A 14,517-nucleotide genomic window follows, 5' to 3' on the forward strand; every position below is an offset into this window, starting at 1 on the left:
TAGCTAGCGGCTTACAAAAGTGCTAGGCGCTAACCTCAATTGGTGTATTTAATTCTAGTAACATGAGGACGAGGGTGGGAGTGTGTGTGTGTGTGTGTGTGGGTGGGTGGGTGGGTGGGTGGGAACAGTTGCGAGGTGATTCCAATCAGGAGCCAGAATTTGGTCCAGAACCGAACCTGCGAGGCCCAAACAAGCCTGAAGTCCAGAAAACCAGGCCACGGCCTTTCCGCGGATCATCTTTGACCCCGCCCCCTTGATACCACGCCCACTTATTCTCCCCGCGCGTGCGCACAAAGCGCCGCTCCAGGGGGCGGGGCGGGGCCGGGCCGTGGTTGCTAAGAGACTTGAGGGGCGCCGAAGGCCGACAGTTGGGTGTCTGGCTGCTCCCGCTCAGGACTCCGAAAGGAGCGCTACCACCACAGCCAGCGCTCTCAGCGAGTTCCGGGGTCCGCCCGGGCTGAGCTGGAAGCCGAGTGAGGATAACCCCTGAGAGCCGAGGTCGAGGGATGGGACGCGATGCTGGAGAAGCCAGCGCTGGCCCTTCAGCTACTTCCGCCCCCAGGCCGAGCTCCGCCCCTTACCCGGCTGGGCCCGCCCCTTCCGTTTTCTTTCGGGTCACAGTCTTTCTGCTTCCGGTTCTTTAGCCTTGCTGCTTCTGGTTCCTTTTCCTTTTGGTTATTCCAAACTTTGGGGGCCTCCATTCTGGCAAGGCTTTTCCTGCATTTCTGGTTCTTAACCCCAGCTCTCTCCATCTCTCCCTTCTTAGGCAGATTTTGCCCCCAAGGACAGACACAGTTTGGTAGTTCCTAGTAGAAACAAAGGCCAGGTAAAACTTAAGCTTGGGAGCTGTAAGGTGGTGGTGCAGACTCTCACCCCATCAAATGCCTATTATGGGCCAATTTTAACTTTTCACTTGAAGACAGCCCCCCCCCCCCAAAAAAAAAAAAAAACCTCTGGGAAGTGACAGGATTTTAGAGACCAGTGCCAGCTTTTCACTGCCTTGGAAACCTGTGCTCACAAAGGGTAATGGACCATCTAGCTAGTAGGGTTGGCTTAGGGTGACTTGCTTCTCCAAGACTAATGATGTCCTAGAGAAGAGAGTTGGTGCAAGGAAACAAGATTACTCGATGTCAAAGACCTGAGAAGGAGGGCTTGTCTCCCTCTCCAAGTCATCTCACTTTATAGAACTTGGGGTTCTTGAAGGGTAGATGGAGAAGGTAGATGCCAGCGGGTCATGCTGGTCTGTTGGCTCAAATGTGGTTACCACATAGGCTGGTGCCAACTAGGGAGTTGAGTCAATGGGTTGTAGGGCTTGGGGTGTCCAAAACAGTTGCAAAAGGCAAAAAGAAGCCCATTGCTTCCTAGCAGAAAAGGATGAGAGCAATAAGACAGATCTCATGTGCTTGCTTCGGCAGCATATATACTAAAATTTGAATGATACAGAGAAGATTAGCATGGCCCCTGCGCAAGGGTGACACGCAATTCGTGAAGCTTTCCATATATAAAAGGAAAAAAAAAAAGACAGATCTCACGGTAGCACAGTAGGGAGGGGATTTGCCTTGCACAGAGTCAACCCAGATTCAATTTCTGGCATCACATATGGTCCTCTGAGCCTGCTAGAGGTGTGATTTCGGAGGTTGGGGCCAGGAGTAACCCCTAAACATTGCTGGGTGTGGCCCTCCAAATAAACAAAAGAAAGACTGGTCTCATTTTAGAAAACATACAAATAATTAGGCGGGGAGTGGAGAAATGTGGTTTTGAATATATCAAATTGAGGGGGTTTTACAGTCGAATGAATTGTTAGAAATAAGTGTGAAGTGTCAGGGGATGTAAACCCTTAGCTAGAATTGCTCTACAAAGGAGAATGTCACTTTCTAACTCTGAAGGCAATTTTTCATGTGAAGAAATTCTCTAGTGTCCCAAGAGATAGCACAGAAGATAATGCGCTTGCCCGGCATGCATCCAACCAAGGTTCAATCCCTGACACCATATGGCACCAAGCACTGCCAGCAGTGCTTCCTGAGTGTGCCCCCCGGAAACTAAGCCCTCCCCGAATTTCATTCTATAGATTCCTTTCTTGGTGTATTTTCCAGCATAGAAATGGAGTATTTCTAAATCTTGAGACTATATTTTCACTAATGGGTTCTAAACTGAGTTTTTTTTTTACATGTCAGTTATGTTTGGGGGGCTCACACCCAAAAGGGCTCAGACATTACTCCTAACTCTCCATTTATAAGTCACTCCTGGCAGGCTCGAGGGACCATATGGGATGCTGGAGATCGAACCCAGCTTGGCCGCATTAAAGACAAATGTCCTACCTGCCATGCTATCACTCCGCACCCAGTTTTGTTTTTTCTTAAAGGGACTTTCAAATTTTCCACTCTTGGATGACCTGTGACTGTTGTTTTCACATCTTTCAGAAGAAAATCTCGGTAGCCATGGCTAGTTGTGATGTGAAACCTAAATCGATCAGTCGTGCCAAAAAATGGTCAGAAGAGATAGAAAATCTGTATAGATTCCAACAAGCGGGATATCGGGATGAAATTGAATACAAACAAGTGAAGCAAGTTTCAATGGTAAGATACATCCTTTTCTAGACTGAATGTGAGTTAGGTGGTAAAAATGTAATAAAAGCAGAGCAGAGAGATAGCTAAATGTGTTTTGCATGCAGGAATCCAGAATTTGATCATTGGCACTGCATTATGGTAAAGCTCCACTAGAAGTTATTTTCTCCCATACCCACCTCCCAGAAAGCACAGGGCCAGGAGCAGTCCCTGAGAACCATCATGTGTGGCTGGAAAAAAGCAAATTTAAAAATAATACATGGGGTGGGGCAGGGCGGAGAGATAGCACAGTAGCAGGATGTCTGCCTTGAATGCAGCTGATCCAGGACAGACAATGGTTTGAATCCTCGTATCCCATATGGTCCCCCATGCCTGCCAGGAGCAATTTCTGAGTGCAGAGCCAGGAGTAACCCTTGAGCCACCGGGTGTGACCCCCCCCAATACAAAAAAAAATACACAAAGATGGAGAAATAAAACAGGTGAAGGTACTTGGCTTACAAACTATCAATCCTGGTTCAAATTTCCAGCACCCCAGGCTCTGCCAGGTGTAACCCATCAACATAGAGCCTGGAAGAAGCCCTTGCGCTGCTCATAAAGCAAAGTAGCAAAAATTAGGACAAAAGAAAAGAAGTAGTGAACCAGAAGAGAATTCTCTTTGAGATTGCTCAAAGGGCAGTTCAGAATGCCACCAGGGCCATAGCCAGAGCTGCCAGGTCAGGGAGCCGTTGTGAGTTTCTGGGGACCAGATCAGGACCTCAAATATGTGAGAACCCCACTGTTTTCCTTGCCTGGTCCCCCAGATCTCTCACTTTATCCATCATAGACAGCTACCCCTAGTCTGATTTTTAGGCAGACCAAGGGAAGACTGTAAGGAATTGCTGATATTTTTCTAGGTTTTATTGTACACACATGCTGGGTGAAAACAAGTCTTGGAAAACATGAAGTATTGTGCTTCTGCTCCATTACATGATGGATATGCAGTTTTTCTGTGTAATTGTTCCATCTGTTTACTTTTGACTTTTGGCCACAAATGATATGAATTGAACTTAGGTTCATTTCAGATTTCCTAGACAATAGCCAGATCATTGGGTACTCCAACCTTTGCCTTGCGGATGTGCCCCAAGACCCAGACTACACTATATAATGTGATTTTTTTGGGCACACCCAGCAACGCTAATCCTGGCTCTTCGCTCAGAAATCACTCCTGGCAGACTCGGGGGACCAAATGGGATACCAGTGATAAAACCCAGTTCCTGGGTCGTCAGTGTGCAAGACAGACACTCTACCACTATACTACTATCACTCTGACCCCTATGATGTGATTTTTAAATATTCACCAATCTAATGGAGATGAGGAAATTGTATTTTAAGAATATCAGAATGTGATGCCATATTTGTAGCTATTTTAGTTTTTTGGTTTGGACTTACAAGTGTTTGTTATTAAGTCACATGTGATTTGTCACATAAACTCGCTTTCTCCTCAAGTGTCTAATATATGTGAGTTTCTCAGTTTTCAGTTTGACGTTTACTCTTTCTGTGTCTTCTTTTGGTGCTTTCAGTACTTCCTTGAATCCCTCCTATAAAAAGTAGAGAGGAAAAGTAAAGAAGGGAGCAAAAATTTACAGGACTCTTAGGATTAATATTAGTTCATCAGAGACAGATACACATGTCTTAGCCAGTCATGTATAGGGTTAGGGAGGAAAAAAGTTAAAAATACTGATTAAGATCAGAGAGATGCCTGAACCTAGCTGATTGTGGTTTGCTCTCCAGCATCCCATATGGACCACTTTAGCCACCAAGAGTGCAGAGCCAGGAGCTATCTCTAAGCACATTGGGGGTTCCACCACCCCAAAAATAGAATCTCACACACATACAACACTGCTAAGCTCTTGAGACGCTCTGATCACTTCACAGTAAATCAAAAATGTAACTCAGGCCAGAGCACAGTAGGTAGGATCTTTGCCTTGCATGTAGCTGACCTAGGTTTAAACCCTGGCATCCCACATGGTTCCCAGAGCACCCCCAGAAGTAATTCCTGAGAGCAGAACCAGGAGTAAACCCTGAGCACCACTGGGTGTGGCCCCAAAACAAAAACAACAGAAAATAATAGTGGTAGAAATCATGCCTGGCCAGTGTGCAGCAAACTGGATTTTATCCTAGCACTGCAAAACAGCCAGCTAACTAACCAATCAGCCAACTAACCAACCAGCCAACCAGCCAGCCAGCCATCATGAGGATTTAAAAAAAAGTCCCAGACATACCTGGCAGGGGAGATACCATGATCACGAAGGTGGTTTTCCCAGGGTGAGGCTTATCCATTGCACTCCGGATGTGCTGACCCCAGCGATTTCCCCAAATGTGGGAAACTCGACTGAGTAATTTGAAATAAAGATAGAAGTTAAAAAAAAAAGTCGCAGAATTGTAAAGGCAATGGGATTATCCAGGCAACTTCCCATCTATACCCAATCCACACCACTGTGGTGTGGATCAAACCAAATTTAGGAGAAGGGAGATGTCCTCAGAAAATACAAGAGAAACAAGGGCTGGACTAATAGTAAAATGGGTAGGGTACTTATGATGCACTCAGCTGCTGGGGGTTCGCTCCCTAGCACTACATATGGTCCTTTTGAAATCCCTAAGCACAGAGCCAAGCAAACAGATAAATGAGAGAAAGAGTCATAGAGGTGAAGGCAGTAACTGTGGACTTAGTTGTGAGGGAGAACAGAAATGAGCCTAGAATACAGTCCCTTTTCCGGCTACAAGAAATGGTAATAGGAGGAAAGGACAGGCAGGCATGAACTCACTCCCCCTCCTTTCATAGTGCTACATCCTTTTTTGGTGGAAGTAGGGTGGGGATACACAGATTAGCCACAGGAATCCCACTTGCAGTCCTGGGAATCAAGCCCAGGAGAACCACCAACCAACCATGTACTTTGTACATGAGCCTCTCATGTTTAAGGCCCCTGGGCTGAGTCAGATCCCTGGTCCAAGACCTTGTTTTCTGTTTTGGTTTGGTCTTGGACCACCTAGTAGCACTTAGGGGTCACTCCTAGCTCTCCACTCAGGGAAGGGTGGCTTCTGGTGGTGGTGCCTTCTGGACCTTTGCACACACAGACTCTGTTTAGCCCTCTGTGCTCGCACTCCAGCCCTTCACGGTAACTTTGGGACGTATGTTATGTTGCATTTGCACTATTTGGCAGCAAGATCTGAAGGCAAGTCCAGCCAGCATCACAGCCTCTGTCTTCTGGGTTTCACTGTGCAGATAGATCGCTGGCCAGAGACAGGGTACGTGAAAAAACTTCAGCGAAGGGACAACACGTTCTATTACTACAGCAAGCAGAGGGAGTGTGATGATAAAGAAGTACACAAGGTGAAGATCTATGCATATTAGCTCCGTCCTGGGCCTGAGTGCCACCTCCAGTGGACCCAAAGTGTGGCACCCCAAAAAAGAAAGGCAGAATACTCTGAAGGAAAACAAGGCAAGCCACAGGCTTTTCTGAAGGCGGGTGCAGGGAGGGGGCGTCTTGGTCTCAGTCCTCCATTCCCTCTGTTGGGCAATGCAGTTGCATTAAAGTCGTTTCCATTCTGACCCTATTCTCCCTGTGTTTACTATGGCCAAGGAACTTCCCTGCATGGGGGAAACTGAGTTCCTCATAGGCCTGTATCCATGCGAGCTCCTCCATATGAGCACCCCACAATGGTTTCCCCTCACAGACTGTCCCCACCTACACCCACCCAGAACTGCTTTGCAGGGCCTGGGGCTCTCCTGCATTTGGGGTTCTTACCTCTTGTGGGCTGGGCCAGTCGTGCCAAGGGATGCCAGCCTGGAATAAAGGTCAGCTAAGGGTGGCAGAGCCCATGAGCAGAAAGGCCCCACACACCCTGGCCTTGGGCTTTGTCCCTCCTGGTTAGTGCTCTGGTCAGGACATCCAGGATCTCATGGGTAGTGGCTGTTTGGAAGATGGTGCACAGTGGGCGTTTAATGCTAAGTTACACTGTGCTCATCTGCACTCGGTTGGTTCAGGCCTTGGGGCCGTGTCTGGGCATAGTCTCTCAGTCTATTGGAATTCAGGAGTGGGGGCTGCTATGGAATCACAGACAGCTGCTCCCTGGATGAGGAGGAATGCAAGGATAGGCAACAAGCATAGGCAAGTTCTGCTTGGCTCCCCTGCCCATCACCTTGTTCTTGGCCACAGAGAGGTTGAATCTGCCCCATCCAGGATTTGTACCCAGCCTGCAGCTTGGCCCCCACCCTCCCAGCTCTGCTCTCCACTCCTGGTTCTGTTCCCGCCCCCCCCATCTGTCCTCTCCCTCATCCTGGAGGAGAAAACTAGCAGGAAGTGGAAGATGGGATGGTGTCTGTACTGGCACTTCGGAGTCTAAGGCCCAGCACAGCAGCATGATGCTCATAGACCCAATGGGGGTAATTTCCTGCAAGGCTCACAGGCTGTCTCTTGTTTCTGCAATATTTCTCCAGTATCCTCAGAGCACTATTCTCAAAGAGCCCAGTGGGGTGCCAATGGTTCATTCAGTGCCTAGATTTTAGAAGGACAGAGAGCAAGTTCTGAACAGCTCTGTTCATTCATGACAGCCTGAGTGCTAGGAACTCACCATTTATAGGTCCAGGAAAGTGGGAGCAGGGTCCATTTCTTTCTGTCTGGAATCTCCATCCATGGTTCATACAATAGAGTGAAATGTACCCGGTAGAGTTCAGGCTCTAAGTGACAGACATGTAAGAATTCTTGTTTTTTTTTGTTTTTGTTTTTGTTTTAGGGCCTCACCTGGCAATGCTCAAGGGTTATTCTCAATTCTGTACTCAGGAATCACTCCTGGCACACTGGGGATGGTGGGGATCGAACCCAGGTCAGCCGCATACAGGGAAAACAACCTACCTACTCTGCTATCTCTCCGGCCCCAGTATATGTGAGATTTCTTTATGATGTGGGGGGCAGTGCAGAAGCCTGCCACACATTACTTCCTTAGAACGTCTACACCTGGCCCAATCCATAGGCAAGACCACAGCCTGGATTTGGAGGCACTTCTTTACTCAAGGCCCCTAACATATATTTTTTTTTCTTTTAAGCCTGAGTACTTGGTTCACTTTGGGTCACAGGCCTGCTTCTGTACTTGTTGAGCGAGTTGATCAGAGAGCTAAGTTCTCACAGTGCCCTGTGGGACTCTCTGAAAGCCCCCTCCCAGACAGGCTGGGCTGTGTCCCCTGGGAGATCCGTGGACATCCTCACTCTGGCTTGTGATGTGGCCTAGGTTAGAAATGGGGGCTCCTCCAGGTGGGCCCTGGAAACAGGGACAGTGACTGGTCCTAATGCAAGGAGAGAGAATTGAAGGCACAGAAACAGCCCAGAATAGGACCCCAGAACCAAGGAGGCAGCTCCTCCCTACCAAAGTCCCAGCCCCCGGTACAGTAACCATCACTTGTTCTCTGCTCACCGTCACACTTTTGGCAGGGTTGAGTGGTTTTTGCTGTGTTCAAATACTTTACTGTTTTCGCTCATCCAGAAATGGAAGCCACAGCCTTCCACAGTGCAGACAGGTGCTATCCAGCTGAGCCAGTTTCCAATCTGAGCTCTCTACCTCAGTGCTCATCTGGGCAGCCTCTGAAGTCAAACCAGGGGAACTTCGGAAGAACCACTCAGGCAGAACACAAACCAGCTTGGATTCTCGAAGCCTCAGGAGATTCCTGCTTGGAATGTGTGTTGCTTAGAAGACGTGAAAGACACCTTGTTCTTGGCCACAGAGAGGTGGAATCTGCCCTCTCCAGGATCTGCACCCAGCCAGCAGTTTGGCCCCCACCTTCCCAGCTCTGTTCCCCACTCCTGGCTCTGTCCTCTCCCCCAAATTCCTTTACTGGGATCCCAGCAGACTTTAATGCACTTGCCCCCGACTATAAGGCAGATACCTAGCTTGACTTCAGTATTTCAAGTCCCAGTACCATATGGACCTCTGGGCATCACTTGATGCCGCCCTGGTGATCTGCAGGTCCCCAGTACAGTGAGGGGGGTGAGGTTCAGATGTCCCACAAACCATAGGACCCAAGCAGCATGAAGCCCTGCCCTCCCTTTGAGCCGTCAATCTGGTTATCTGAGCCTCACTGGCCAGGCCTCTTACTTGACTGCCTAAGTTCTGTTTGTGCGATGCACCCCCCATCCCCCTTTCTTTAAAATCAAGTGCCAAGCGGTGAGAAAGATAGTCCAAAGGGTTGGACATTAGTTTCCAAGCAAGATCCTGGAACCATATGGTCCTCCCAAGTACCTCTGGGAGGTTAGGGTTAGGATTAGGGTTAGGGTCCCCTCCCCTCAGAAGAAGGCAGTGCAAACGATGACTAAGGTTGGTATAGAGGCCTGTGGGGCTCTGAGGCATTCCCTGAGTCCTAGCTGATGGCCTTTCATTTGTTGTTTTTGGTTTTGGAGTCACCTGGTCTTGCACAGGGCTTACTTTTGGCTCTGCACTCAGGAATCACTCCTTGTGGAACTTGGGAACTCTCTGGTGTTGGGGACTGAATCCAGGTCTGCCACATTCATGGCCAACACGGTAATCCCTGGGCTATCTCCACAGCCTAAGTCTGAGGCCTTCACCCTGCGGAGCTTCTAGAAGCAACAACAGTATGGCCTGACCCCCTCATTCTAAGGGTAGGACCCAAAAGATAGGAGCTTCTGATAACTGGGGGTGGGATCACCTCATTTTCCAAACACAGGCCACCCCTCAGGCATTGATTTCAGCTCTGAGCCACAGTTCTTTCTCTATTAGCTGCATCATTTAGAGAACGATTTTGTTCCCCCAGACACACAGGAATTGACCCTCATCTCAGTACTCTTTTCTCTGTCTAGACCCAGAACCTCAACCTCTGAAGGGAAGTGGGGTCCAAGGCTCCAAACTCTGGTTTGGTTGAACCTGGGCCTCATATCTAGCTGGTCTTTCACTAAGGTGGTTCAGACCTTGATGGCTCCTGGCCTGTCACCTACTGAGAGAACTTCCTCCTGTTTCCTCCTGCTCATTCACTCACTGCCCTGCAGCCATAAGTCAGCCCATTCCAAGGCCTCACGTCACTAAGCACCATCCCTCATCTGGGACTCTGCAGCTATTAAAGCTCATTCTTCAGAAACTCCTCTACTTCTCTCTTACCTGTGCCTGGCACCTACAGAAGATCTCCAGATTTTACACCCCAGAACCCCAGAGGTAAGTACTGAAATCACCTTTATGATGCCAGGAGAATAGCACTATTCAGAGGGAATAAGTATGAGTGTAAGTGTAAGTCAGCTGGTAGGGTGCTTCCTGCCATGTAGTACCAACCAGGATTCAATTTCCAGCATCCTATGTGGATCCTCTCAAAACCTGCCAGGTATGATCCCTGAGTGCAAGCCTTCTGAGCACTGCCAAAAAATAAAAACAACAGCAACAACAACCACAAAATAGAAAGGTGTATTGCCTTTCTGAAGTGTGCAGTTGGGTACTTCATTTGGGTGGGGATTCCCTGGGGGTATTTGAGGAGCACCAGGGAATGCTAGGTCAGATGTGGGGGAGGTGGGGGTTGAATTGAAGGTGTCAAACAGTTCATCATGGGTCCAACACTGGATTCTATATTGCCTGGCAGATAAAAATGCTGTGAAATTTAAATCAGCCATCAGCATCATAGCCTCTTGGTTTACTAGGTCTCTTCATTTTCGTTTCAGTGTTTTGATTTTGGGGCCACACTCGGCAGTGCTCAGGGGTTACTTCTGGCTCTGCATTCAGAAATCACTCCTAATGTTGCTCAGGGTACCATATGGGATACTGGGAATCAAACCCAGGTCTGTCCTGGGTCGGTCCTCCTCCTCCTCCTCCTTCTTCTTCCCCAGCAGCGCTCAGGGGTTACTCCTGGCTGTATGCTCAGAAGTCACCCCTGGCAGACTTGGGGGACCATATGGAATGCCGGGATTCGAACCACTGATCTTCTGCATGGAAGGCAAATGCCTTACCTGCATGCTATCTCTCCGGCCCCTCAGCTTTTATTTCTTTTTCTTCTGCTTGATTGACATGCTTTTCTTCTGTCCCAGTTTTAGTTCCTTGAATAAATGTTCCTAATCCTATTCAGTTCTTTGAATGAAAGTTTCTATTTTTTGAATAAATGGATATGCTTGTATTTGGAAGGCAAGCTTTTATCTTTTTTTTAGTTTTTGGGCCACACCTGGTGGCACTCATGGGTTACTACTGGCTCTGTGCTCAGATACTATTTCTGGCAGGCTCGAGACCATATGGGATGCCAAGGATTAAGCCTGGGTCAACTGCAATGCAAGGGAAACACTCTACCCACTGTTCTTAAGTCTAAATATAGGCCAGTCTCAAAGAATAAGATCCTCTCTACCCCTGTACACAAGTGACTCAAGAGAAAGTAAACAAAGGAGCAATAGGGGCAGGGGAGAGAGCCAAGGGCTAGTGGGTATGTGCAAGGCCCTGGCTATCAAGGAGGAAGGAAATGCTCTGCCTTTTAGATATGAGGAAGGAAAGGACCCATGAAAGCTTCGAGCTTCTAGTCCTCACATTTCTCACCTTCAAATAGCACGTGCCAAGGCCATAAGGTTCCAAGAGTCTGATCCGAGCAGCTTCACTTGTCTGAAAATATCTGTATTTTGCTGATATTTTTTGGAGGGGGTATGGATTGGGGTACACCTGGTAGAGCTCATATGTAAAGATCTTAACTTCTGGCCAAGTTCTCTGGCCCTGGGCCTGGTGCTCAGACGCTGTTTGGAGACTTCCATCACTTCACTTTTTCATTTAGCCCTTAAACATATACTCAGAATTTCTTCTGGCTTTCAACCTTTCTGTCAACCTTACTGCTCATGTCCTTAACCTTAAAAGCTCATGGCTAATTTATTTTTACTTTATTTATTTATTTATTTATTTATTTATTTTTGGGTTTTGGGGTCACACCTGATGGTGCTTAGGGGTAACTCCCAGATCTGTGCTCAGAAATCACTTCTGGCAGGCTCAGGGGACCATATGGGATGTCAGGATTTAAACCACCATCTCTCCTGGATTAGCTGCCTGAAAGGCAAATGTCCTACCACTGTGCTATCTCTCTGGCCCTCATAGCTGCTTTTAATACTGTTGCCTTGTTTGACATGGTTTTGTGATGAGGTGCTTGTATCTACATTTTTTTTGGATTCTCTTGAAATTGGCTGGGCATTATTGAACTGCTTGTTGTGTGTGGGTGGGGGTTATGTCTCTCCCTGAAACACCAAGTTAGGCTAGAGTGGGGACGGCACTTGCCTTGCACATGGTCAACACAGGTTCAATCCCATATGATTTCCTGAACGCCCCCTGGAGTGGTTCCTGTGTACAGAGTCAGGAAGAATCCATGAGTGTTGCCAGATATGGCCCAAAAACAAGAAAGAAAGAAAGAAAGAAAGAAAGAAAGAAAGAAAGAAAGAAAGAAAGAAAGAAAGAAAGAAAGAAAGAAAGAAAGAAAGAAAGAAAGAAAGAAAGAAAGAAAGAAAGAAAGAAAGAAAGAAAGAAAGAAAGAGAAAGAAAGAAAGAAAGAAAGAAAGAAAAAAAGAAAGAAAGAGAAAGAAAGAAAGAAAAAGAAAAGAGAGAGAGAGGGAAGGAGGGAGGGAGGGGGAGAGAGAGAAAGAAATAAAGAAAGAAAGAAAGAAAAAGAGAGAAATAAAGAAAGAAAGAAAAAGAGAGAGAAAGAAAGAAAGAAAGAAAGAAAAAGAGAGAAAGAAAGAAAGAAAAATAAAGAAAGAAAGAAAGAAAGAAAGGAGGTAGGGAGGGAGGTAGGGAGGGAGGGAGGGAAGAAGGGAGGGAGGGAGGGAGGAAGGAGGGAGGAAGAAAGAAGAAAGGACGAGAAAGAAAGAAAGAAAGAAGAAAAGAGAAGAAAAGAAAGAGAAAGAAAAAGAGAAAGAAGGAAGGAAGAAGGAAGGAAGGAAGGAAGGAAAAGAAAGAAAAAGAAAAAAGAAAGAGAAAGAAAGAAAGAAAGAGAGAAAGAAAGAAAGAAAGAGAGAGAAAGAAAGAGAAAGAAAGAAAGAAAGGAAAGAAAGAAAGAGAGAAAGAGAGAAAGAAAGAAAGAAAGAAAGAAAGAGAGAAAGAAAGAAAGAGAGAGAAAGAAAGAAAGAAAGAATGAAAGAAAGAAGAAAAGGAAAGAAAAAATATTGACCAAGTCTTTACCTGGTGAACATTGCTTCTACTCAATTCTCACTCTACTCACAGGGGAAGGAGGGAGGGAAGGAGAGAGAGAGACAGAGACAGAGACAGAGAGACAGAGAGACAGAGAGAGACAGAGGGAGGGAGAGAGCGACAAAGAGAGAAAGAGAGAGAATGAGGTCAGGCATTAAGGCAAATCCTTGCATGCAGCCAAAGCTGTTTTTCTGCCTGGCCACCTCATATGGTCCCCCAAACCCACTAGAAATGATCCCCGAACACAGAACCTGATGGAACTCCCGAGCAATACCAGGCCTACCTTAAAGTTAAACTAAACAGACTCCACCAAACCACTTCTGTCTATCTCCCCCTATGAGGCCATTAATCAAACAGATGCCTTCAAAGGCTGAAGGATAGTCAATATTTTCACCCAAGGAAATAAATGATGCAACACTGGATTAGAACACTGAGTCCTTCCAGATCTATATCCTGAATGTAATCAATCACGTGGAGTAAACAAAGAAGAACCAACCTCTGAAGGGTCATACCCAGTTAGTTGTCTTGCAGGCTGTGGTCATTGAACAGAATTTCCGGAAAGCTACAGACGGTTTCACCTGCACTTCTCTACACTGATGGAGCCACCAACAGGTCTCTCACACAAGCCAGTGAATGAGTGACTAGCTTCCTGCAGTTCTGTTCAATGGCCACAGCTTGCAAGACAACTAGCATATACACTGGAGTATAAGACGACCCGAGTATAAGCCAACCCCCCTAATTTTACCCTAAAAACTGGGAAAACTTAGTGACTCAAGTATAAGCCAAGATGGAAAATGCAGTAGCCACTGGTAAGCTTCAAAAATAAAATATATACCCAAAACAATTACAATAATTGAGGAATCAGTAGGTTAAATGTTTTTTCAACATTTATTGCTAAAGGAAAACTGTAAACTAGCAACAATAATTTTCAAACTTTAAATCAAGTGCAGGCAACTGTAGCTTAACAGGTAAAGCTAACCCACAAAGGTTAAAATCCTTCAAAACTGGATTCCTCCTCCTGATCATCTGTATGTCCAAACAGAGCTTCAGCTGTATCTGATGTGAGGGTATCAGCATAGACATTGTCATCATCACTGAGTTCGCAGATATCATTATTACTGCTGTGGGTCTCATACAAAGTGCAGGATATTGTGGATTAAATAGTTCAGTGGCATCCAGTTCAGTTCAGCCACCTGCCTCTTCAGCTCTGCCAATACTTGTGGACTGAGCTGAAGCACCGCCCCCTCAGCAGGTGGCAGAAGACAACTGAAGACTACGTGCATTTGATTCTGTGCCCACGAATTTGTGCCAGAAAAACTCGGCTTATACTCGAATATATATGGTAACCATGCATGACCCTTCCTAGATTGCTTCTTCTTTGCTGGGGCCAAGAGGAGTAAGGAGAGGCCCTAGAGACAGAGCCTTCCCTGGTTTCATCTGGATGATCTGGGATCTTGATACCATCAGCCTCTTGGGATTTTAGGAATTTATTTAGTCAATAAAGAGATGAGGGTCTTTCTACACTACAGACCTTTGAGCAAGTTTCTTCCTCCCCTTTCTGAATATTTTCTGTGTATAGTAGAACATGCACACAGTAATGGCCTCCTCCAGAAGTTCCAATGCCTCCTCCAGGTTGAAACAATAGCAACTTCTATCATTTATCTAGAAAACCATTACAGTCATGTTTTATTTGGGGCCACACCTGGTGGTACTCAGGGCTTACTTCTGCCTCTGAGCTCAGGAATGTGTCCTGACAAGGGCATGGGGGACCATATGGAATGCG

General features: G+C 46.7%; 2 protein-coding genes, 1 non-coding gene and 1 pseudogene across 3 annotated transcripts in view; all 4 read left to right on the top strand.

Moving 5' to 3' along the window:
* Positions 1-14,517, top strand: part of LOC126014494 (ribonuclease P protein subunit p38-like) — a 113,221-nt gene that overhangs the window by 69,480 nt on the left and 29,224 nt on the right. The gene's annotated exons all lie outside the window — the stretch shown is intronic.
* Positions 1,400-1,505, top strand: LOC126015269 (U6 spliceosomal RNA). The gene has a single exon (XR_007498152.1). It is a non-coding gene; the product is annotated as a U6 spliceosomal RNA (small nuclear RNA).
* On the top strand, positions 2,439-5,955 carry LOC126014511 (meiosis expressed gene 1 protein homolog). The gene is made up of 2 exons (XM_049777836.1): positions 2,439-2,576; positions 5,827-5,955. Exons 1-2 carry the CDS (start codon positions 2,439-2,441, stop codon positions 5,953-5,955), a joined length of 267 nt encoding a protein of 88 aa, XP_049633793.1.
* LOC126014886 (uncharacterized) lies at positions 4,818-4,951 on the top strand (annotated as a pseudogene).

This window comes from Suncus etruscus, chromosome 7 (assembly GCF_024139225.1).
Source record: "Suncus etruscus isolate mSunEtr1 chromosome 7, mSunEtr1.pri.cur, whole genome shotgun sequence".
NCBI lineage: Eukaryota > Metazoa > Chordata > Mammalia > Eulipotyphla > Soricidae > Suncus > Suncus etruscus.

Bases quoted from the DNA above. Each gene is read 5' to 3' on its own strand.
- LOC126014511 (XM_049777836.1), top strand. From the start codon at position 2,439: ATGGCTAGTTGTGATGTGAAACCTAAATCGATCAGTCGTGCCAAAAAA. The intron at 2,577-5,826 runs GTAAGATACATC...TTCACTGTGCAG, and splicing joins AAGTGAAGCAAGTTTCAATG to ATAGATCGCTGGCCAGAGAC.